This window comes from Cetorhinus maximus, chromosome 26, assembly GCF_964194155.1.
Source record: "Cetorhinus maximus chromosome 26, sCetMax3.hap1.1, whole genome shotgun sequence".
In the NCBI taxonomy this organism is placed as follows: Eukaryota; Metazoa; Chordata; class Chondrichthyes; order Lamniformes; family Cetorhinidae; genus Cetorhinus; species Cetorhinus maximus.
This window is the reverse complement of record NC_135904.1, coordinates 39151519-39176465: the sequence shown is the minus strand read 5'-3', so window position 1 is coordinate 39176465 and position 24947 is coordinate 39151519. Positions and strand designations below refer to the sequence as shown.

At 48.2% G+C, this 24947-nt stretch overlaps 1 protein-coding gene across 1 annotated transcript in view; it reads right to left on the bottom strand.

Annotated features, from left to right (window-relative positions):
* The window catches only part of ankdd1a (ankyrin repeat and death domain containing 1A), a 205709-nt gene that overhangs the window by 91062 nt on the left and 89700 nt on the right, over nucleotides 1-24947 (bottom strand). The window contains exon 10 of the mRNA XM_078530501.1: nucleotides 15384-15482. Within this exon, the coding sequence (XP_078386627.1) occupies nucleotides 15384-15482 (99 nt within the window). The remainder of the gene's footprint in view (nucleotides 1-15383; nucleotides 15483-24947) is intronic.

Sequence of the window (24947 nt, the reverse complement as noted above, 5' to 3'; positions counted from 1 at the left end):
TACGGTATAGGAAGAGGTCAGCATGTCAGTATTTACGGTATAGGAAGAGGTCAGCATGTCAGTATTTACGGTATAGGAAGATGTCAGTATTTACGGTATAGGAAGATGTCAGCTTGCCAGTATTTACGGTATAGGAAGAGGTCAGTATTTACAGTATAGGAAGAGGTCAGCTTGCCAGTATTTACGGTATAGGAAGAGGTCAGTATTTACAGTATAGGAAGAGGTCAGCTTGCCAGTATTTACGGTATAAGAGGTCAGTATTTACGGTATAGGAAGAGGTCAGTACTTACGGTATAGGAAGAGGTCAGTATTTACGGTATAGGAAGAGGTCAGTATTTACGGTATAGGAAAAGGGCAGCATGTCAGTAATTACGGTATAGGAAAATGTCAGTATTTACGGTATAGGAAGAGGTCAGTATTTACGGTATAGGAAGATGTCAGCTTGCCAGTATTTACGGTATAGGAAGAGGTCAGTATTTACGGTATAGGAAGAGGGCAGCATGTCAGTCTTCCCAAAGAAACAGAGCAGGGACTAGCCAAAATTAACGGGTGCAAATTAACTGAAATAAAGAAACTAATTACACTAAAGGGTGACAAATCCCTTGGACAGATGGTTTCCATCCCAGAATTTTAAAGGAAGTAAATGCGAACATTACAGATGCCCCGACTATTATCTTCCAAGTTCTCCTGATTTGGGAACCAAATTTAGCTTGGAAATAGCATGTTCCTCTGCTATTTAAGAAAGTTGAAAGGAAAACCAGAAAATTATAGACAGTTGTCTGTTGTCAGCAAATTACTAGTCCATAATTAAGGATGGCTAACTTACCTTGAAAATGTTCAGCTGATCAGCGAGAGCAGGCATGGAGTTTTAAAGAGGTTTTTTTTAAAGTAGTTGGCAGGAGAAACTCTAATTGGTAGAATGTGATGTGTAAATCCCAGAAGGATCTGTGCTGGGGTCTTAACTAGTCTTGTATTTATTAACAATGTTAGGTGATGGAATAGAAAGCAAACGTTTCCAAAATTGGCGATGACACAAAGATAGGCGGCACTGTGGGCAGTGTAGATGGAAACATAAAATTACAGACATGCTGATAATTAAGTGAATGGGCAAAACTGTGGCAAATGGATTTCATTGTGAAGCAAATGTGAGGCCATCTACTTTGGTTCTAAAAAGAACAGAACAGTGTACTTTATAAATCGTGAGAAGCTCAAAACAGTGGGGTTCCAAAGAGACTTGGGGTTCCAGATAACATGAACTATGCCTCAGCTAGAAGTCATGCTGCAGCTACACAAAACCCTGGTTTTTGTGTAGCTGCAGCATGACAGGGAGGTTAATATTCAAAGCAGAGAGAGTTAATCTAATATGGTAGCACATTTCTTAGCTAATATCACCACCATCAACACCTCTTTGTCCTTCTGTCTATGACATCTTTTGGTTATCTCCACCTATCACTGGCCCTCTATCCAGCTCTACCTGTCCCACCCCCACTTAAACCAGCTTATATTTCACCTCTCTTCTATTTTTCCTTAGTTCTGTTGAAGAGTCATACGGACTTGAAACATTAACTTTGTTCCTCTCCGCAGATGCTGTCAGACCTGCTGAGTTTTTCCAGGTATTTTTATTTTTGTTATGGTAGGGGAAGGGAACTGATAGCAAGTACGAGAGAGGAGTTACAAAGGAACAGAGAACTGGCACAGACAAACAGTGTTAGAATAAAGAGTGGTTTATAAATTGGAGAGTTCAGACATAGGCTGATTAGGCTAGGTTTAGATTACACTTGCGTAAATGTGCAGAATGATCAATAAGGTAGGTGTACTGCAATCACAAGCAGCGAAATGGAATTGAGTTATAATGGCAATAACAGAGACCAGGCTTAGACAAGGGGAGGAAATGGCACTTAATATTCCTGGCTACAATGTATTTATGAACGATAGGAAAGGGATAATGAAGGGGCTCAGGAGCAGTATTGATCAAAGTAACTTTTATGAAAGAATGCGTTTGAGGGTTTAAGACAGAATCTAATTGGTTAGAGTTATGGAATGATAGTGGAGGGTGTGCTATTGGTTATCAAATAGTGGGAAGCAGCTACAGGAGGTTTAAATTAGGTTTAACAGTACATGTATGTAAAGGTACATACATGTATGGTAAATAAGGTTGGTGAGCTACAGGCACAATTAGGCACAGCAGAATGTTGCCATGGCAATAACGGAGACCTGGCTCAAAATAGCTCAGGACTGGGTACGAACTATACCTGGATAGAAGGTATTCAGGAAAGGTAGGGAAGGAATGAAAGGAGGTGGAGTGACATTATTGATTAAAGAAAATTCTACAGTGCTAGAGAGAGGGGCTGTGCTGGAAGAATCAAGGACTCAATCTATTTCGTTGGAGCAAAGAAACAATTGAGATACCATTACGTGACAGGGTGTGTTCTACAGCCTGGGAAAGCTATAGAGGAGCACATTTGCAGGGTAATTAGAGATGTGCAAAACCTATGGAGTAGTTACAATGGGGGAACTTTAATTATCCTAATATAAATTGGGATAGTAATAGTGTAAAGGGTAAAGGGGGGGGGTATTTCTGAAGTGTATTCAGAAGAATTTTCTTGATCAGTATGTTTCTAGCCTAATGAGGAAGGAGGAGGTTTTTGGATTTGGTTCTGGGGATTGAGGTGGGTCAAGCGTCAGTGGCAAACCTTTAGGGACCAGTGTCATAAGGATTAGGTTAGCCATGGAAAAGTAGAAGGAGCACTCTAAAGTACAAATACTTTACCTTTTAATATAATTTTTAATTTCACTGGAGTGAGAACAGGTCTGTCCCAGATAAATTGGAATTAAAGATTGGGAGGCATAACTGTAACAGAACAACGGGCTGTTTTTAAAGAGGAGATGGTTCAGGAACAGTCAGAGGGAAAAGGTGGGCCAAGCAGCAAAGCTACAGCTCCCTGGATGACTCAGGAGGTAGAGAGTAAGATGAAGCAGGAAAGGGGGCGTACAGAGATGTCAGGTTGATAATATAAGCGATAATACCAGGGGAATAGGGGAAGTGAATAAGGAAATTAGGGAGGCAAAGAGAGAGAGAATGAGAAGAGACTGGGAGTTAACATAAAATGGAATCCAAATGTCTTCTATAAGCATATTAATAGGAAAATAGTAGTAGGAAGAGGGGATGGGGCTGATTAGAGGCCAAAAAAAGGGATCTATGTATGGAGGCAGGAGGCATGGCTGAGATATTAAATGAGTACTTTGCATCTGTCTTTACCAAAGTCAGAGTGAAAGAAGAGATAGCTGAGATCGAGATGGGCTAAACATTTAAAAAGAGAGAGCATTAGATAGTCGGGCTATGCTTAAAGTTAATTGTAACAATGGCTGGATGGGATAAATCCAAGGATGCTAAGAGAAGAAATAATGGAAATTGTGTAACTACTTAGATAGAGGGGTGATGCCAGAAGGCTGGAGAATGAATGTATTCAAAGAAGGGTTTAAGGATATGCCCCAAAAACTATAGGCCAATTGGTGCAACATCAGTGGTGGGAAAACTTTTCAGAGACGATAATCCATACAGCTGGATAATTGATGATTAATTACGAAACACCAGTATGGATTTTTTAAAGGCAAATTGTGTTTAACTAAATTAATTAAGTTTTTGATGTGGTTAGGCAAGGTTTGATCAGGGATAGTCAGCATGGCTTTGTCAGAGGGAGGACATGCCTAACAAATTTGATTGAATTTTTTGAGGAGGTGACCAGGTGTGTAGATGAGGGTAATGCAGTTGATGCAGTTTATATGGATTTCAGCAAAGCCTTTAACAAGGTCCCACATGGGAGATTTATAAAGAAGGCAAATGCACATGGGATACAGGGTAATTTGATAAGGTGCATTCAAAATTGGCTTAGTTGTAGGAGGCAGAGGGTGATGACGGAAGGATGCTTTAGTGACTGGAAGCCAGTGTCCAGTGGCGTACCACAGGGATCTGTGCTCGGTCCCCTATTATTTGTCATTTATATAAACGACATAGATGACCATGTGGGGGGTAGGATTAGTAAGTTTGTGGATGACACAAAGATTGGCTGGGTGGTTAACAGTGAGGTTGAGTGTCTTGGGCTACAGGAAGATATAGACAGGATGGTCAAATGGGCAGATAAGTGGTAGATGGAACTTAGCCCTGAAAAGTGTGAGATGAGACACTTTGGAAGGAGTAATTTGACAAGGAAGTATTCAATGAACGGCATCTGATCGAGGTGTACAAGATTATGAGGGGCATGGACAGGGTGGATAGGGAGCAGCTGTTCCCCTTAGTTGAAGGGTCAGTCACAAGGGGGCATAAGTTCAAGGTGAGGGGCAGGAGGTTTAGGGGGATGTGAGGAAAAACTTTTTTACCCAGAGGGTGGTGACAGTCTGGAATGTGCTGCCTGGGAGGGTGGTGGAGGCGGGTTGCCTCACATCCTTTAAAAAGTACCTGGATGAGCACTTGGCACGTCATAACATTCAAGGCTACGGGCCAAGTGCTGGTAAATGGGGTTAGGTAGGTAGGTCAGGTTTTTCTCATATGTCGGTGCAGACTCGATGGGCTGAAGGGCCTCTTCTGCCCTGTGATTCTGTAAACAGAGAGGATTGATATGGTGTAAATGGACTTCCAAAACTTTCTTGATAAAGTGTCACACAACAGACTTGTCTGCAAAGTTGAAGCATATGGAATAAAAGGGAAAGTGGCTGCTGAGTGACAGGAAGCAGAGTAATGATGAAAGGCTGTTTTAAGGTTAGAGCCAGGTTCATAGTAGAGTTCCCAGGGATCTGTGTTCGGGCCCCTGTTTTTCTCAATCTGTATTAATGACCTAGATCTGGGTGAATGGGGTACAACTTCAAAATTTGTGGATGACACAAAACTGAGAATTATGAACTGTAAGGAGAATTGAGTTAAACTTTGAAAAGGGACAGACAGGCTGATGGAATGGGCGGAGAAGTGGCAGATGAAATTTAATGCAGAGAAACATGATGGGATTTAGGGTGGAAATTTCCGATCCTGCTGGGGGTGGGGGTGACAGGTGGCGTGTGTGGAAAATACGGCGGGACCCACTTCACGACGGTGTGAAGGCAGGTCGCAATCTTCCACTCAGCCCGCCGATGGAGGGCCGCATTTCCCACCATCGGTCGGCGGGGAGCTAATTGTAATAATTAGTATATAATTAAAAGGCCAACCCGCCAGGCTCTTGGAACCCGTCATATCGTCTGTCCACATCAGCGGGAAAGCACAGCGACATGTTTCACAGCAGCACATGGGTGACAGGCACTTTGAGGCCTCCACTTTGGGGGAACTGAGGTGAGTGAAGAGCAGAGTTCACCACAGCTTGCCTGATGTTTACAGGCCTCAGGGGCACCAGGGCCAGGGTGGGGGAAGCTGAACCTTGGCCGCGCAGGCGACTGCTGAGGGGTGGGGGGGTGTCTGGGGGTAAGTGCTGGCCAGCCTCGGAGGCGACTGCTGAGGGGTGGGGGTGGGGGGGTGTCTGGGGGTAAGTGCTGGCCAGCCTCGGAGGCGACTGCTGAGGGGTGGGGGTGGGGGGGTGTCTGGGGGTAAGTGCTGGCCAGCCTCGGAGGCGATTGCTGAGGGGGAGGGGAGGTCCAGAGCTGCCCTGGGGCTGTGTCCCGCGCATAGGCGATCGAGGTGGGGGGCAGGGTAAGTGAGGGGAGTGGCCACGCGTTAGGGACACCCCCTGTATAAACTGACCCATCCTCTCCAGCTGAGACAGATCAGGCACAGCCACGGTGATATGATTGGGGTCAGGTTCCTAGCCTGCCCTTCCATGTAAGCATCACGGAGGCACCAAAGGGCCACCAAGCGCTCCATACCCTACCCCGCCCCCCACCCCCAGCCCCTCCCAACACCCCCGGCACAGACTTAAAGTCCCCACCAGTTTATTGGACTGCGGAGCAGTTGGACTGCACACGTTGTACAATCTCCTCGCCCACACTGGCCATGGAGCAGTCACTGCTGGAGGTGCTCACAGCCCCATTGCAATCTCAGCATCCCGGCTTGGACCAGTGTCCCCCATGTCGCAGGTTGACAGGGCAGCCATGCAGCGCCCTCATCTCTGGCCATCTGAGGAATGACCAGCACTCTCTGGGAAGCATTAAGGGTGGTCACACAGGGCCAGGAAAGGTGCTAAGTACAGCCATGATAACCACGTCTCTCTCTCTCTCTCTCTTCCATGCTGCAGGAGGACCACGTCAGGAGCATGGAGCCTGGTGACCTAGCTGTGTGCCTGATGGCCTACAGAGACCATAGATAAAGGAGGAGAGAGTGACTGAGACACCTGGCCGTGCAAAGGCAGGAGCAGCAACCTCATGAAGAAGGGGCAGCAGGGGCTCCCACACACACAGCCCAGGAGTGACAGTGAGCCATGGATGGTCAGCACCTAGCGACACCCAGGGCCTATAGATACCGCCTGCCATGCCTGCAGGTGACTGACAACCACTGTCACCGACGACTGCGCATGTCTAGGGACCTGGTGGCTCACAACTGCCACTTACTGCAGGACTTGGCACCAAGGGGACATGGAGGGAATCCACTACCAGTGGCTGTGAAAGTGACTGCGGTGCTCACTTTCAATGCCAGTGGCTCCTTTCAGGGCTTCACAGGTGACGTCTGTGGGATTTCACACTTCGCCACCCACAAATGCACCCATGAGCTCACGGATGCCATCTTCTCGAGGGCACTCAACTTTGTGCAATTTGCCCAGGACTGGGACAGCCAGGATGCCAGGGCCATTGGATTCACCCTGATCTCGGGATTCCCACAGGTGCAGGGTGTGATTGACTGCACTCATGTGGTGCTCAGGTCCCTGTTGCTACACTCGGTGACTTCATCAACCGCAAGGGCTTCCACTCACTGAATGTGCAGCTGGTGTGCGGCCACCAGAAATGCATCCTGTGCACAGTTTCCAGGGAGTGTGCATGATGCCTACATCCTGAGTCGCTTGCAGATCCCTGCAGTCCACCAGGGTCCACAGAGGCTGCAGGTTTGTCTCCTCGGGGACAAGCAGAGGCCGTGGCTGATGACACCCGTGCAGTGGCCTCAGACTGCAGCAGAGCGACGCTATAATGAGGCTCATGCAATAGCTCACACCTTGGTGGAGCAGACCATCGGGATGCTGAAGATGAGGTTCCGGTGCCTGGACCGGTCTGGTGGAGCCCTGCAATACAGTCCGCAGAGGGTGTCACGCATCATCGTCACCATCTGCTGCGCCCTTTACAACCTGGCGCTGCAACGGGGTGAGGAGCTGTCTGAGGAGGAGATAGAGGAGCTGGAGGTCTCCTCCAATGAGGAGGACGCTGATGGGTATGAGGGTGAGGGGGTCCTCGGTGGTGATAAGGACGAGGATGAGGCCCTCGCACTGGCTAGACAAGACTGACGCACTCGGGAGGCCCTCATAGCTGCCAGATTTGTGGAGGATGATGACGACAGGTGTCCCTGTAAATCCTCACATCACAGTTTTAAACATTTGACTCCAGTCTGGCTTATCACAGTGTCAATACCCTCTGTGAGAATGCTCCTGTCATGGAGATGCAGTGGAGGCCCTAATAGTCACTCAATCGCAGGAGGATGATGACAACATACAGTGAGGACACTCCATAGATCTTCACACAGCCTCTGAGAATGTCTGACTCCTGTCTGGCTGAGGGCAGCTCGCTGGTGCTCCATGATCAGGGCCATCTCAGAGACACAGCCATGAAACTTTAGATGCATCTGATGCTGTGTCCGCCTTCAGCATCTCACTCCTTCAGGAGCTGGTGCACAGCATCACTGGTCGCAGATGCTGAAGAGATGGGGGCCAGCCCCACCTTAAAGGTGCTGAGAGCACATAGAGAGAATGAGGGAACACTGTGGCGCCTGCCCACTACATTCTGGCAGCAATGACCAGCACTGCCAAGGTGCAGGCATCAGTAATGTTTCCAGGGAGTGTGAGGTTGGACCATCACTTTGGTCTGAAGGCTGCACAAAGCACAGGGAAGAGGCCCTGGACTGAGACACCTGCCTTTATCTTGTGCAGAAAGGTTTCACATCTGAGTGACAGGAACACTGCTGGGGTGGAGGGTGTTGCAAGCAGCAGTCCCTTACAATCGGTTCACCGACTCCCAAGATACCTGCCCTTTTGGTCTTGTGGAGTCCGTGGACCATGTTTATGTAGGGTGTTGTGGGCTGCATTCCCTTTTCAGTTATTTAAAGAACCTTTTATTAATGTTTTATTTGCATTTCAGTCCCACACTCCTGATTTACGGGCACCCGGTGCGGAGGGGGGCCGGGAGGGAGGAGGACCTCCTCGTGAACCTGCTCCTGGGCCTGGCCAAGTTGGCCATTAACAGGTCCAGGCAGCGAGCGATCGAGGGGGTCGTCTGACCCAGCTGTCTGCCCCTCTTCCACGGCCACGTTCACAGCTGGGTGTCCCTGGAGAGGGAGCACGCGGTGTGTACTGGCACCGTCGAGGCCTTCCATACCTGCTGGGCACCGCGGGGACTGGGGTGTTTTATCGATCCCCTTAATCACATTTTGATTTGATGTTTGTAAGTTTCCTTTAAAATTTGTCTTTGGTTTTACAGTTCCCTAATTTAGGGGCTGTATTTGTTTTGTCCCTGATTTCGTTAAACTAGTTTATTTGGTTGACTCCAAAAGAGTTAATTCTCCTTAGTTGGACAGGAACGCCCGGCGGAGGGTCCATACGTTTCTCGCTGGGCTCCTGAAGGAGAGGAAGGCTTAAAAAAGTCCCCCCCTTCTTTTATTTTGGGTGTAGGTAGCACATACGCCTGACAATGAAGACTACCATAGCAAGCCTCAATATCTACAGGGACACACAGCGCAGGTTCCAGAACCTCTCGGTCCTCCGGGATGGGAAGTATGCGCTGTGCTTCTTGCAGGAAACCCAGACCGTTCCGGGAGACAAAGCTACGTGGCTCCTAGAGTGGCTAGGGGGGGTCTACATGAGTCATCTGGCCTCCAATTCTGGTGGGGTGGCTATCTTGTTAGTCCCACATTTTCAGCCGGAGATCTTGGGGGGTCAAGGAGCCGGTGCCAGGCCGGTTGCTGCACCTTACTGTGCGCCTGGGGGGCGCGGCGTTTCACTTTGTGAATGTGTCGCTCCCCTGGGCGCGCAGCAGCAAGCGAGACTCTCTGAGGAAATGTCCACTCATCTTGGCTCCATCGACGCGGGCGAGTGCATCGTCCTCAGGGGGGATTTCAACTGTACCCTCCAGGCCCGGGACCGTCACGGTGCCCAACAGCGCACGCTAGGTGTGAGTAAGTTACGGGGACAGGTCGGGTCCTTCGACTTGGTGGGCATCTGGTGAAATCTCCATCCCGACCCCAGCGTTTTCACCTTTGTGTCACCTGGAGTCGGAGCGTCCAGACTCGACTGCCTTTACGTTTTGAAGGCGTACGTGTCCTGCGTTCTGTCGGCTTCTGTGTGGTGGGTACCGTGCACGGACCACCGTCTGGTGTGGGCGGAGCTCACTCCATTCTGCGCTCGGACGGGGTCCGCGTACTGGCACTTTAACAACCTGTTGCTGGAGGACGAGCGGTTCCTGGACTCGTTTCGTCGTTTCTGGGCCGGCTGGAGAAGGAAGCGGGGAGGCTTCCCCTCCTTGAGGCTCTGGTGGGACGTGGGCAAGATTCACGTCCGCGTTTTCTGTCAGGAGTACGCGAAGGGGTCGACAAAGAGGCGGAAATCCAGGGTCGAGGAGTTGGAGAAGGAGGTGCTTGGCCTGGAGTCACGTCTCTGTCAGCCCGATGTGGACCCGGCCCTGCGGTCACTGTACGATGTGGACCCGGCCCTGCGGTCAGTGTACGATGCGGACCCGGCCCTGCGGTCAGTGTACGATGCGGACCCGGCCCTGCGGTCAGTGTACGATGTGAGGAAGGGCGCGCTGCGGGACCTGGAGACACGTCTCTGTCAGCCCGACACGGACCCGGCCCTGCGGTCAGTGTACGATGTGAGGAAGGGCGCGCTGCAGGACCTGCAACTTGTCGGGTCCCTCGGCGCGTATGTGAGGTCACGGATCCGGTTCCTCAAGGGCCTGGACCGTGGCTCCCCCTTCTTCTACTCGCTGGAAAAAAGGCACGGGGTCCGTCAGCAGCTCCTCACGCTGCTGGGCCGACAACGGATCCCTCGTCTCGGATCCGGAGGGCATCAGGGCCATTGCCCGAGACTATTACACTGCCCTGTTCTCTCAGGACCCGTTCAGTGAGGATGCTCGCAGAGTTTTGTGGGCGGACCTGCTGCAAGTTGGCCCAGAGGGCACCGGAAAGCTTGACCCCCCCATAAGCCTGGGGGAGCTGACCGGCGCCCTCAACAGCCTCTCCAGGGGCAAATCCCCGGGGCTGGATGGGCTGATCGTGGAGTTCTTCAGGGCGTTCTGGGACGTCCTGGGGAGCGACGATGCGGGAGTCCTGGGGGAAAGTATTGCAACCAGGGAGATGCCCCTCTCGTGGCGCAGGGTGGTCATTGCCCTGCTGCCTAAGAAGGGGGATCTCCGCCTACTTGAAAACTGGTGCCCAGTCTCCCTCCTCAGCACGGATTACACGATCTTTGCCAGGGCAATGTCTTGTTGCCTTGCACTGCGCTGGGCCACATGATCCACCCTGACCAGACTTATACCGTCCCGGGCCGTACTATCTACGACAATACTCATCTGGTCTGGGACATTATCCACCATTCCCAGAGGGCTGGTCTGTTGAGCGCCTTCCTGTCTCTTGACCAGGAGAAGGCGTTCGACAGGATGGCTCACGAATATTTATTCGGGATTACGCGAGCATTTGGGTTCGGGACGCATTTTGGGATCCAGCTTCTGTACACCGCTGCGGAGTGTCTAGTGAAGGTTAACGGGTCCCTGACGGCGCCCCTTCGCTTTGGGAGAGGAGTGGGTCAGGGTTTCCCCCTGTCTGGCCAGTTGTATTCTATTTGCGTGGAGCGTTTCCTGCGCCTCTTGCGGAGGAGGTTGTCGGGATTGGTTCTGCGCGGGCCGGGCATCGGGGTGGTTCTCTTGGCTTACGCCGATGACGTGCACCTCATGTTTAGTGACCCGGCTGACCTGCGGAGGATGCGCGAGTGCCAGGAGGTCTACTCTGCCGCTTCTTCTGCCAGGTTCAACTGGGGCAACGGTTCTGGATTCCTGGTCGGTCCATGGCAGATGGATCCCCTACCCGAGGAGCTCAGGCCTTTCACCTGGAGCAGGACCAGCCTCCTCTACTTGGGGGTCCATCTCTGCCCTGCCAAGGAATCCTGGCCGGTGAACTGGCAGGAACTGGAGACGAAAGTCACCGCTCGCCTGAGGCGCTGGACAGGACTGCTCCGAGTGCTGTCTTACCGGGGTCGAGTTCTGGTCATAAACCAGCTGATCGCCGCCATGTTGTGGTATCGGCTGGTCACTTTGACCCCTACCCCGGACTTTGTCACAAAAATCCAGAGAATGCTCGTCGACTTCTTCTGGGACAAAAGGCTGCACTGGGTCGCTGCTGAGGTTCTGAGTCTCCCGCTTAGGGAGGGCGGTCAGGCGCTGGTGTGGAGGGCGGTCAGGCGCTGGTGTGGAGGGCGGTCAGGCGCTGGTGTGGAGGGCGGTCAGGCGCTGGTGTGGAGGGCGGTCAGGCGCTTGTGTGGAGAGTGGTCAGGTGCTGGTGTGGAGGGCGGTCAGGCGCTGGTGTGGAGAGTGGTCAGGCGCTGGTGTGGAGAGTGGTCAGGCGCTGGTGTGGAGAGTGGTCAGGCGCTGGTGTGCCTTCGCACCCAGGTAGCGACTTTCCGCCTTCAGGCCCTGCAGCGATACCTTTACGTTGAGCCCCCTCCGAGATGGTTGCCCTGGCGACGTATTTCTTCCACCATGTGCACAGCCTGAATTATGACGTGCAGCTCCTGTTTGTAGACCTGAGAGGCCTTCGTGGCTCCTTGCAGGTGTTGCCCGTCTTTTACCAGGTCCTGATCAAAGTCTGGGACATGGTTGCCTCGCTGTGGATCAGACAGTGCGATGTGTTCACCAGATTGTGATCCCGAGGCTACTCTAAAGCTAGGTCCCACCGAGGTGTGTGTCTCTGCACTGGTGGAGGGTGTGGGTGAGCGCTGGGATGGGACTTCAGGGAGGGTGCCTTCAGATTCCTCTTCAGAGGTTTCTTTGGAGCTTGATTGGAGGCCCTGGGTCATGGACTCTGTCAGCTGCTTCCCAGATGTGCCTGTGAAAGCAAGAGGAGATAATGAGTGCATGGCAGTTGCCTGTGAAAGAGGACATATCACTCACATCATGGTTATCTGATGGATGTTGCACTGCTGGATCCTCGCTTGGTAGAGCAGCGCCAACCTCACCGTCAGCACAGGACCGGCCCCGGTCATCACCGGCCAGCTGGATGGCTCTGTTTTCAAATTCTGTCAGAACTTTGATTTCCGGCATCTCTCCACCCGTCTGTGACCTTTCCCTCCTGTTGTGAGCCAGTTTGTGCTGCATGGATAGAGATGGGAAGAGTGTATCAGGACGCCTGCCGGGCCAGATGATAAGTATACCTGGCCTGTGTGGGTGGTGAGTGGTCCCATGGACAGGATGAGGACAATGACGGTCAGTGTGAGAGAGTGAATGGTGATGTCCCTTGCGCTGGCAGTGAATGAGGGCCCTGTGGGTGTGTGATGGGTTTGTGAGTGTGTGAGTTGGGAGTGATGAAAAGAGTGACTTACCCTGGGGAACGGAGAAGATCATTCATCCTCTTGCTGCACTGGGTGGCTGTCCTCTTCTGAAGGGCGTTGGCACTGACCACCTCTGCCACCGCCTCCCAAGCCGGATTGGTGACATTGCTGCCCATCCTGCGGCCAGACCGGGGGTAGAGCACATCCTGGTGGGTCTCCTCGGCATCCAGCAGTCACTCGAGGGACCCGTTGTTGAAGTGGGGGGGCTATAATCTGTTTGCCTTTGCTGGCCATGTCTCCTGGGCAGCGGTGGTGAGCTGGTGGCGATGAGCGCTTTGCTGGGGGCTGCCTTTTAAAGATAGCGGCCAGTGTGATGCAACAGCGGGGTGATGGTGAGCGGGCGAATGAGAGGCTGCTCGCCATGGAAACGGTGTGTTTCCCAGGAGTGACTATATAATGAGGTGGGCTCGGGAAGATACGGTGTGAAAACCCGCCATTTTCATCGGCGGGTAGGACTCCATTTTACCCGCCCGCTACCGCACTTAGTGCAATTGTGGGAAAATTCAGCCCTTATTTTGATAAGAAGAACGTGGAGAGACAATGTTAAAAAATAAAGGGTACAATCTAAAGGGGATGCAGAAGCAAAGAGACTTGGGGGAAAATGTGGACAGATCACTGACTGTGCAGGGGAGGATGAGAAAGCAGGTAATGAGGCATGCAGGATGCTGTGCTGGATCAATAGTGGCACATAATACAAAAGCAAGGAAGTTATGTTCAATAAAATCAGAAAATGCTGGAAAAAAGTCAGCAGGTCCGGTAGCATCTTTGGAGAGAAACACAGGGCAGAACTTTCCCCCCATTGGGGGGGAAATTTAGGAGCGGTCAATTAAGGCCTGCCCAGCGTGACGTCTGCAAGGAAGTGCTATGCGCTCCCTGTGCGGGCAGGGGGGGGATTCCCTCAGCCGGGAGTGCACTCTTTCACGCATGCGCACGGAAGAGCGCACCGATCTCCCTGAGGCTAAGTGCCGCCTCAGGGAGATTGGCTCCAAATTTAAAAATGTTAACAATAGAAAAAAAAAATTCCCCAGACATGTCCCTCATGTGACACTGTCACGTGAGTTGGGACATGTCCATCACTTTCATTAACACTTTTATTAAAAATTTAAAAACCTACATGAAACCTCATCCCACCCGTGGATGAGGTTTGATGCTCTTTCCAATGCCCACCAGGGCTCCCGGCCTGCCCGCCAATCTTAAGGTTGGACGGGCAGGTCCATTAAGTACTTTAATTACTTTGTCAATGGCCTTAAGTCGGGAGTTCCGTCTGATGTCATCCCGCATCATTTTACGCGTCGGCGACCAGGAAATCCTATCCACAGAGTTAACATTTTGAGTCCAATATGACTTATGAACTGTTAAGAGGTTATGTTAAACATGTATAAAACACCAGCTTAGCCTCAGCTGGAGTTGTGTGCCCAGTTCAGGGCACCACACTTTAGGAAGGATGTGAAGGCATAAGAGAGGGTGCTGAAAAGGTTCATAAGAATAGTTCCCAGGATGAAAAACTTCAGTTATGAAGATAGATCAGAGAAGCTGGAGCTATTCTCCTTGGAGATGAGAAAATTAAGAGCAGGTTTGATAGAGGTGTTCAAAATCATGAGGGTTCAGGTAAGAGTAGGTAGGGAGAAACTGTTCCCACTGGTGAAAGGATCGAGAACCAGAGGGCACTGATTTAAGGAAGCAACAGCGGCATGAAGTAAAACTTTTTTATGTAGCGAGTGTTAGGATCTGGAATACACTGCCTGAGAGTGTGGGGAAGGCAGATTCAATCATGGCTTTCAAAAGAGAATTGGTTAATTATCTGAAGAAAAAAAAATTACATGGGCTACGGGAGAAAATTTGGGGGAGTAGCTTTCCTCTGTGTTGTAACTATTTAACGATTCTATTATATTCATCTTGATTTTGTTCCATTTGCAGTATGGGATCATTGCTGTTTTACCAGCATAATGAGAAATCTACCCTGGTTTACAAATATTAGTACACCATCCAAATACCTTCAGGTGAATGAATCAACTTATATCTAATTGTCGGACAAAAGCACTAAGCCCTGAAAATTGGAACAGGGGAATTATCCAACAATGACCACCTTTAAAAGCTTAAATTTGCATTTTTGAAGTTCAGGGGAGTTATGAAATTAATCTCATCTAATCTTTAAAATTGACAAAAAGGGATGAAAATATTACTATTTTTATAAATTTGTTCCTGGAATGTGGGTGACAGTGGTTAAGCAGTATTAATGCCCATCCCTTCTTACCCTGAGGGCATTAAGAGTCTCCAGGAAATGTGGGAGTGGTGTCACCTGTTGTAACGGGGACCTGGTTGGCATGACAGATTCCTGCCTGAGGGACATTAGTTGGGTTTTTGACAACAATCCAGAGAGTTCTCTTGTCAGTTTTCTGATGCCAGTCCACCTATTCCCAGCTTTATTAAAATCAGCTTCATAGAACAGCATGATGCGATCTGAATTCATCACATGTGGCTTTCTGATCCAGCAGCAGACCCCCAGACTCTCCTACCGTAATGCTGATGTTACTACACATGATTTACATACTCGTGTTATATTTTTCTCTTAGGTAAACATGTTTGTTAAAATGAGGAAATTTGACACAAGTATTCCAGTAGTATATTCAAGCACAAGCTAATAATCCCAAGGACTCATGTGGAATAAATTCTTACGTGATCAACAATATCCAGCTCACATTCTGCATCGATTAGCAGCTTAACAATGGACTCATTATTGTGCAGCACTGCCAGGTGTATTGGACTGGCCCCTTGCTGGAAAAGACAGGGAGGAAATTGACAGTAATCAGGACAAGCATTGTGAAAGATTACTGATATCACTTGAAGCAAATTGCTATTCAAATATCAGCAAAAAACGTTCACTGAATTCAACCAGCTTCTTAACAAGTACACAGCTTTTTGACAGTGGTTATTTGATTCTTTCTAATACTCAGCAGCAATCAGTAATAAATAGAGTCATAGAGGTCGACAGCACAGAAAAAGGCCCTTCGGCCCATCTAGTCTGCACCGGTCAAACAAATACCAAACGATTCTAATCCCATTTTCCATCATTAGGCCCATCGCCTTATATGCCATGGCATCGCAAGTGCACATCCAAATACTTCTTAAATGTTATGAGGGTATCTGCTTCTACCACTCTTTCAGGCAGTGAGTTCCAGATTCCCACCACCCTCTGGGTGAAAAAATTCTTCCTCACATTCCCTCTAAACCTCCTGCCCCTTACCTTAAATCTATGCCCCCTGGTTATTGATCCCTCCACCAAGGAGAAAAGTTCCTTCCTGTCTACCCTATCTATGCCCCTCATAATTTTATACACCTCAATCATGTCCCCCCTCAATTTCCTCTGCTCCAAGGAAAATAACCCCAGTCTATCCAATCTCTCCTCATAACTAAAACTCTCCAGCCCAGGCAACATCCTGGTAAATCTCCTCTGCTCCAGGGAAAATAACCCGTCTATCCAATCTCTCCTCATAAATAAAACTCTCCAGCCCAGGCAACATCCTGGTACATCTCCTCTGCACTCTCTCTAGTGCAATCACATCCTTCCTATAATGCGGATTCCAGAACTGCATGCAATACTCTAGCTGTGGCCTAACCAGCGTTTTATACAGTTACAGCATAACCTCCCTGCCCTTATATTCTATGCCTCAGCTAATAAAGGCAAGTATCCCATATGCCTTCTTAACCACCTTATCTACCTGTCCCGCTACCTTAAGGGACCGGTGGACATGCACACCGAGGTCCCACTGATCCTCGGTACTTCCCAGGGTCCTACCATTCATCGTGCATTCCCGTGCCTTGTTTGTCCTGCCCAAGTTTATCACCTTACACTTATCCGGAATAAATTCCATTTGCCACTGATCAGCCCATCTGACCAGCCTGTCTATATCCTCCTGTAATCTAAGGCTATCCTCCTCACTACTTACCCCCCAACCAATTTTCGTGTCATCCACGACCTTATTGATCAACCCTCCTACATTCAAGTCTAAACAGTCTACATATACCACAAACAGCAAGGGACCCAACACCAATCCCTGTGGAACCTCACTGGACACAGGCATCCATTCACAAAAACACCCCTCGACCATCACCCTCTGCTTCCTGCCACTCAGCCAATTCTGGATCCAAATTGCTGTGGATCCCACGGGCTCTTACCTTCGTTATCAGTCTCCCATGCGGGACCTTATCAAATGCCCTGCTGAAGGCAGGCAGCTGGGTGAATGTCAGGAGAGGGAAGGGGAATAGACAGAAAGAGCAGAGCATCCCTGTGGCCGTTCCCATCAACAATAGGTATACCGTTTTGGATACTGTTGGTGGGGACGACCTACCAGGGACAAGTTGTAGTGGTCGCGTCTCTGGCACCGAGGCTGGACCCTCAGCTCAGAAAGGAGGGAGGGAAAAGAGGAGAGCAGTAGTGATAGGGGATTCGATAGTTAGGGGGACAGATAGGAGGTTCTGTGGGAGAGATCGAGAATCCCGGATGGTCTGTTGCCTCCCTGGTGCCAGGGTCCGCGATATCTCGGATCGAGTTCTCAGTATTGTCAGGAGGAAGGGTGAGCAGCCAGATGTCATGGTCCATGTAGGGATCAATGACATGGATAGGAAGGAGGAGGAGGTCCTGCAGAGAGTTTAGGGAGTTAGGTGCAAAGTTGAAGGACAGGACCTCCAGGGTTACGATCTCAGGAGTGATACCCATGCCACGTGCTAGTGAGGCTAGAAATAGGAGGATAATACAGCTAAATACGTGGCTAAGGAGATGGTGCAGGAGGGAGGGCTTCATGTTTCTTGACAATTGGGCTCTGTTCCAGGGAAGGTGGGACCTGTTCCGACGGGACGGTTTGCACCTGACCTGGAGGGGGACTAACATCCTTGCAGGTAGGTTTGCTACTGCTGCTCCGGGGCGTTTAAACTAGATTTGCAGGGGGAGGGGAACCAGAGTGTTAGAGCAGATGGTGAGGTGGAGGGGGATAAAGGTCAAGCAAGGAATGCATGTATAGACAGAAATCAAGGGTCCATACGTAATAGAAATGTTCTCAGGTGCATCTATTTCAATGCAAGGAGTATTGTCGGAAAGGCAGATGAGCTTAGGGCGTGGATTGGCATGTGGGATTACGACATTATTGCTATTAGTGAGACTTGGTTGCAGGAGGGGTAGGACTGGCAGCTCAATGTTCCGGGGTTCCGTTGTTTCAGACGTGATAGAGGGGGAGGGATGAAAAGGGGAGGCGTGGCATTACTAGTCAGGGAAAATATCACAGCTGTGCGTAAGCAGGACAGCCCGGAGGGCTCGTCTACAGAGGCCATACGGGTGGAGCTGAGGAATGGGAAAGGCGTGACCACACTAATAGGGTTGTATTATAGACCGCCCAATAGTCAGAGAGAATTGGAGGAGCAAATCTGTAGAGAGATAGCAGACCGATGTAAGAAACAGAAAGTTGTGATAGTAGGAGATTTTAACTTTCCACATATTGACTGGGACTCCCATACTGTAAAAGGGCTGGATGGCCTGGAGTTTGTCAAATGTGTTCAGGAAAGTTTTCTAAATCAATATATAGAGGTACCAATGAGAGAGGATGCAATACTTGATCTACTATTAGGGAACCAGACAGGTCAGGTGACAGAATATGTGTAGGCGAACATTTTGGGTCCAGTAACCACAATGTCATTAGTTTTAAGCTAATTATGGATAAGGATAGGTCTGGTCCTCGAGTTGAGATTCTAAATTGGAGAAAGGCCAATTTTGTGGAAATGAGAAAGGATCTAGGAAGAGTGGATTGGGATAAGTTGTTTTCTGGCAAGGATGTGTTCAGTAAGTGGAAGGCATTCAAAGGCGAAATTTTGAGAGTGCAGAGTTTGCATGTTCCTGTCAGGATTAAAGGCAAAGTTAACAGGCATAGGGAACCTTGGTTTTCAAGGGATATTGGCGATCTGGTTAAGAAGAAGAGAGAGGTGTATAGCAGGTATAGGCAACAAGAAGCATATGAGGTACTTGTAGAGTATAGAAAATGTAAGAAAATACTAAAAAAGGAAATCAGGAAGGCAAAAAGACATGAGGTTGCTTTGGCAGATAATGTGAAGGTAAACCCGAAGGGTTTCTACAAGTATATTAAGAGTAAAAGGATAGTAAGGGACACAATTGGTCCCCTTGAAGATCAGAGTGGTCGTCTATGTGTGGAGCCTCACGAGATGGGGGAGGTCTTAAACAGTTTTTTTGCATCAGTATTTACTCAGGAAACTGGCATAGTGTATAAGGAAGGAAGGGAAACAAGCAGTAATGTCATGGAACATATAGAGATTAAAGAGGAGGAGGTGCTTGCTGCCTTACAGCGAATAAAGGTAGATAAATCCCCCGGGCCTGACATGATATTCCCTCGGACCCTGAGGGAGACTAGTGTAGAAATTGCAGGGGCCCTGGCAGAAATATTTAAAATGTCCTTAGCCACGGGTGAGGTGTCGGAGGATTGAAGGGTAGCTCATGTTGTTCCGTTGTTTAAAAAAGGCTCCAAAAGTAAACCAGGTAATTACAGGCCAGCGGGCCTGACGTCAGTAGTAGGTAAATTATTGGAAGGTGTTCTGAGAGATCGGATATATAATTATTTGGACAGCCAAGGGCTGATTAAGGATAGTCAGCATGGCTTTGTGCGTGGTAGGTCGTGTTTAACGAACCTTGTAGAGTTTTTCGAGGAGGTTACCAAGAAAGTAGATGAAGGAAAGGATGTGGATGTTGTCTACATGGACTTTAGTAAGGCCTTTGACAAGGTCCCACATGGGAAGTTAGTTCAGAAGGTTCAGACACTTGGTATCCATGGAGAGGTTGTAAACTGGATTCGAAATTGGCTGTGTGGGAGAAGACAGAGAGTGGTAGTGGATGATTGCTTCTCAGACTGGAGGTCTGTGACTAGTGGTGTGCCTCAGGGATCTGTACTGGGACCATTGTTGTTTGTTGTCTATATCAATGATTTGGATGATAATGTGGTGAATTGGATCAGCAAGTTTGCTGATGACACTAAGATTGGAGGCGTTGTGGACAGCGAGGAAGGCTTTCAAAGCTTGCAGAGAGATCTGGACCAACTGGAAAAATGGGCCAGAAAATGGCAGATGGAATTTAATGCAGAAAAGTGTGAGGTGTTACATTTTGGAAGGTCAAACCAAGGTAGGTCATTCACAGTAAATGGTAGGGCACTGAGGAGTGCAGAGGAACAAAGGGATCTGGGAGTTCAGATACATAATTCCCTGAAAGTGGCGTCACAGGTAGACAAGGTTGTGAAGAAAGCTTTTGGCATACTGGCCTTCATAAATCAAAGTATTGAGTATAGGAGTTGGAATGTTATGGTGAGGTTGTATAAGACATTGGTGAGGCCAACTTTGGAGTATTGTGTGCAGTTCTGGTCGCCTAACTACAGGAAGGATATCAGTAAGATTGAGAGAGTGCAGAGAAGATTTACTAGGATGTTGCTGGGTCTTAAGGAGTTGAGTTACAGGGAAAGATTAAACAGGTTAGGACTTTATTCCTTGGAGCGTAGAAGAATGAGGGGAGATTTGATAGAAGTTTACAAAATTATGAGGGGTATAGACAGAGTAAATGCGAGTAGGCTCTTTCCACTTAGATTAGGAGAAATAAACACGAGAGGACATGGGTTTAGGGTGAAAGGGGAAAGGTTTAGAGGGAACATTAGGGGGAACTTCTTCACTCAGAGTGGTGAGAGTGTGGAACGAGCTACCATCTGACGTGGTAAATGCAGGCTCACTCTTAAGTTTTAAGAATAAATTAGATAGATACATGGATGGGAGAGATCTGGAGGGTTATGGACTAGGTGCAGGTCAATGAGACTAGTGGAATAATATTTTGGCACAGACTAGAAGGGCCGAATGGCCTGTTTTCTGTGCTGTAGTGTTCTATCGTTCTAAGTCCAAGTAGACTACGTCAAATGCATTGCCCCCATCTACACACCTGGTCACCTCTTCAAAAAATTCAATCAAATTGGTCAGACATGACATCCCCTTAACAAAACTATGCTGACTGTCCTTGATTAATCCCTGCCTCTCCAAGTGTAGATTAATTCTGTCCATCAGAATTGCTTCCAATAGTTTCCCTGCCACTGACTGGCCTGTAGTTCCCTGGTTTATCCCTTCCTCCCTTCTTGAATAACGGTACCACATTGGCTGTCATCCATTTCTCTGGCACCTCTCCTGTGGCCAGAGAGGTATTGAAAATTATTGCCAGCGCCCCTGCTATCTCCTCCCTTGCCTCACTCAACAGCCTGGGATACATTTCATCCGGGCCTGGAGATTTAGCTACTTTTAAGCCTGCCAGACTACTTAGAACCTCCTCCCTTTCTATGCTAATTTCTTTAATTATATCACAGTTCGTCTGCCTGATTTCCATACCCACGTCGTCCCTCTCACTTGTGAACACCGACACAAAGTATTCATTTAGAACCCTACCTACGTCTTCCGGCTCCACACACAAATTACCACTATGGTCCTTAATGGGCCCTACTCTTTCCCTAGTTATCCTCTTACTCTACTTGGACTTCAGCAAGGCTTTTGATAAGGTCCCACATGGAGACTGATAACGAAGGTAAGAGCCCATGGGATCCAAGGCAATTTGGCAAATTGGATCCAGAATTGGCTGAGTGGCAGGAAGCAGAGGGTGATGGTCGTGGTAAAATAACTTTGGATTTTCCTTTATTTTACCTGCCAATGTTTTTTCATGCCCCCTTTTTGCTCTCCTGATTTCCTTTTTAAGTTCCCCCCTACACATTCTATTCTCCTTTCGGGCTTCTGCTGTTTTGAGCCCTCAATATCTGCCATAAGCCTCCCTTTTTCTCTTTATCCAACCCCGTACATCCCTCGACATCCAGGGTTCCCTGGATTTGTTGGTCCCATCCTTTATCTTTACTGGAATATGTTGGCCCTGTACTCTCCCTATTTCCTTCTTGAATGAGTCCCACTGCTCTGATGCAGATTTACCTAAAAGTAGCTGTTCCCAGTCCACTCTGGCCAAATCATATATCATATCACAATAAACAGCAAATTTATGTGCAAAGAACATGTTCTTCCTATGAAACCAGGTTCAGTCACTGTTTTGCTGTGCTTCGATACTGGGTCTGGTCACTTTTTTACTGCGGGTTGATATCGGGCAGTACTGTTTCACCGTGTTGATAGTGGAGGTCTGATCGCTGTCTTACTGTGTATTGATTTCCAGTGGGTCACTGTACTAACATGCGATGGTATCAGGGAGACTGATTGCAGTTTTACCATGTGTTGATATCGGTTCTGATCGCAGTTTTACCGTGTGTTGATATCGGTTCTGATCGCAGTTTTACCGTGTGTTGATATCGGTTCTGATCGCAGTTTTACCGTGTGTTGATATCGGTTCTGATCGCAGTTTTACCGTGTGTTGATATCGGTTCTGATCGCAGTTTTACCGTGTGTTGATATCGGTTCTGATCGCAGTTTTACCGTGTGTTGATATCGGTTCTGATCGCAGTTTTACCGTGTGTTGATATCGGTTCTGATCGCAGTTTTACCGTGTGTTGATATCGGTTCTGATCGCAGTTTTACCGTGTGTTGATATCGGTTCTGATCGCAGTTTTACCGTGTGTTGATATCGGTTCTGATCGCAGTTTTACCGTGTGTTGATATCGGTTCTGATCGCAGTTTTACCGTGTGTTGATATCGGTTCTGATCGCAGTTTTACCGTGTGTTGATAACGGGTCGGTCACTGTTTCACTGTGTGTGAAAGTCGGGTTTAGCCACTGTTTTATGGTGTGTCAATAACGGAGGTCAGATCGCTGTTTTACCATGTGATGATATTGGCGGAGTCCCTATTTAACCACGCATTCAAACTGGTCTGCTTTATACTGCTTTACTGTCTGTTGATTTCGATGCTCTGATCAGTTTTACCCTGTGTTGATTTCGATGCTCTGATCACTGTTTTACCCTGTGTTGATTTCGATGCTCTGATCACTGTTTTACCCTGTGTTGTTTTCGATGCTCTGATCACTGTTTTACCCAGTGTTGATTTCAGGGCTCTGATCACTGTTTTACCCTGTGTTGATTTCGATGCTCTGATCACTGTTTTACCCTGTGTTGTTTTCGATGCTCTGATCACTGTTTTACCCTGTGTTGATTTCGATGCTCTGATCACTGTTTTACCCTGTGTTGTTTTCGATGCTCTGATCACTGTTTTGCCCTGTGTTGATTTCGGGGCTCTGATCACTGTTTTACCCTGTGTTGATTTCGGGGCTCTGATCACTGTTTTACCCTGTGTTGTTTTCGATGCTCTGATCACTGTTTTACCCTGTGTTGATTTCGATGCTCTGATCACTGTTTTACCCTGTGTTGTTTTCGATGCTCTGATCACTGTTTTGCCCTGTGTTGATTTCGGGGCTCTGATCACTGTTTTACCCTGTGTTGATTTCGATGCTCTGATCACTGTTTTACCCTGTGTTGATTTCGGGGCACTGATCACTGTTTTACCCTGTGTTGATTTCAGGGCACTGATCACTCTTTTACCCTGTGTTGATTTCAGGGCACTGATCACTGTTTTACCCTGTGTTGATTTCGATGCTCTGATCACTGTTGTACCCTGCGTTGATATCGATGCTCTGATCACTGTTTTACCCTGCGTTGATATCGATGCTCTGATCACTGTTTTACCCTGTGTTGATTTCGATGCTCTGATCACTGTTGTACCCTGCGTTGATATCGATGCTCTGATCACTGTTTTACCCTGTGTTGATTTCGATGCTCTGATCACTGTTTTACCGTGTGTTGATTTCAGGGCTCTGATCACTGTTTTACCGTGTGTTGATTTCGGGGCTCTGATCACTGTTTTTCCCAGTGTTGATTTTGGGGCTCTGATCACTGCTTTACACTGTGTTGAATTATGGGCAATGATCACTGTTTTACCCAGTGTTGATTTCTGGCTCTTATCACTGTTTTACACTGTGTTGATTTCTGGCTCTGATCACTGTTTTACCCTGTGTTGATTTCGGGGCTCTGATCACTGTTTTACCCTGGGTTGATTTCGGGGCTCCGATCACTGTTTTACCCTGGGTTGATTTCTGGCTCTGATCACTGTTTTACCCTGGGTTGATTTCTGGCTCTGATCACTGTTTTACCCTGTGTTGATTTCTGGCTCTGATCACTGTTTTACCCTGTGTTGATTTCTGGCTCTGATCACTGTTTTACCCTGGGTTGAATTCCGGGCTCTGACGACTTGTTTATCGTGTGGTGAATTCTGGGCTTTGATTGTTCTGATCACTGTTTTACACTGTGTGAAATATCGGATGCATTGGTGGTCATCTTCCAAAATACTATAGACTTTGGAGCAGTTCCTACAGATTGGAGGGTGGCAAATGTAACCCCACTATTTAAAAAAGGAGGGAGAGAAAAAACAGAGAATTACAGACCAGTTAGAATAACATCAGTAATGGGGAAATGCTAGAGTTTATTATAAAAGACATGGTAACAGAACACTTGGAAAGTATTAGCGGGATTAGACAAAGTCAGCAAGGGTTTATGACAGGTAAATCATGCTTAACTAATCTACTGGAGTTTTTTGAGCGTGTAACTAGTAGAATAGATAAGGGAGAACCAGTGGATGTGGTGTATTTATATTTCAAGAAAGCTTTTGATAAAGTCCCAAATAAGAGGCTAGTGGGCAAAATTAAAGCACATGGGATTGGGGGTAATATACTGGCATGGATAGAGAATTGGTTAATAGACCAGAAACAGAGTGGGAATGAATGGGTCTTTTTCTGGATGGCATGCAGTACTAGTGGTGTACCACAGGGATCAGTGCTTGGGCCCCAGCTATTCACGATACATAGAAATGACTTCGATGAGGAAACCAAATGCAATATTTCCAAGTTTGTTGATGACACAAAGCTGGGTGGGGTTGTGAGTTGTGGGGAGGATGCAAGGAGGCTTCAGGGCGATTTAGACAAGTTGTGTGTGTGGGCAAACACATGGCAGATGCAGTATAACGTGGATAAATGTGAAGTTATATGCTTCAGTGTGAAAAACAGAAAGGCAGAGTATTATTTAAATGGTGATATATTGGGAATTGTGGATGTACAAAGGGATCTGGGTGTCCTGTACACCAGTCAATGAAAGTAATAGGCAGGTGCAGCAAGCAATTAGGAAGGCAAATGGTATGTTGGCCTTCATTGTAAGAGGATTTGACTTCAGAAATAGGTATGTCTTACT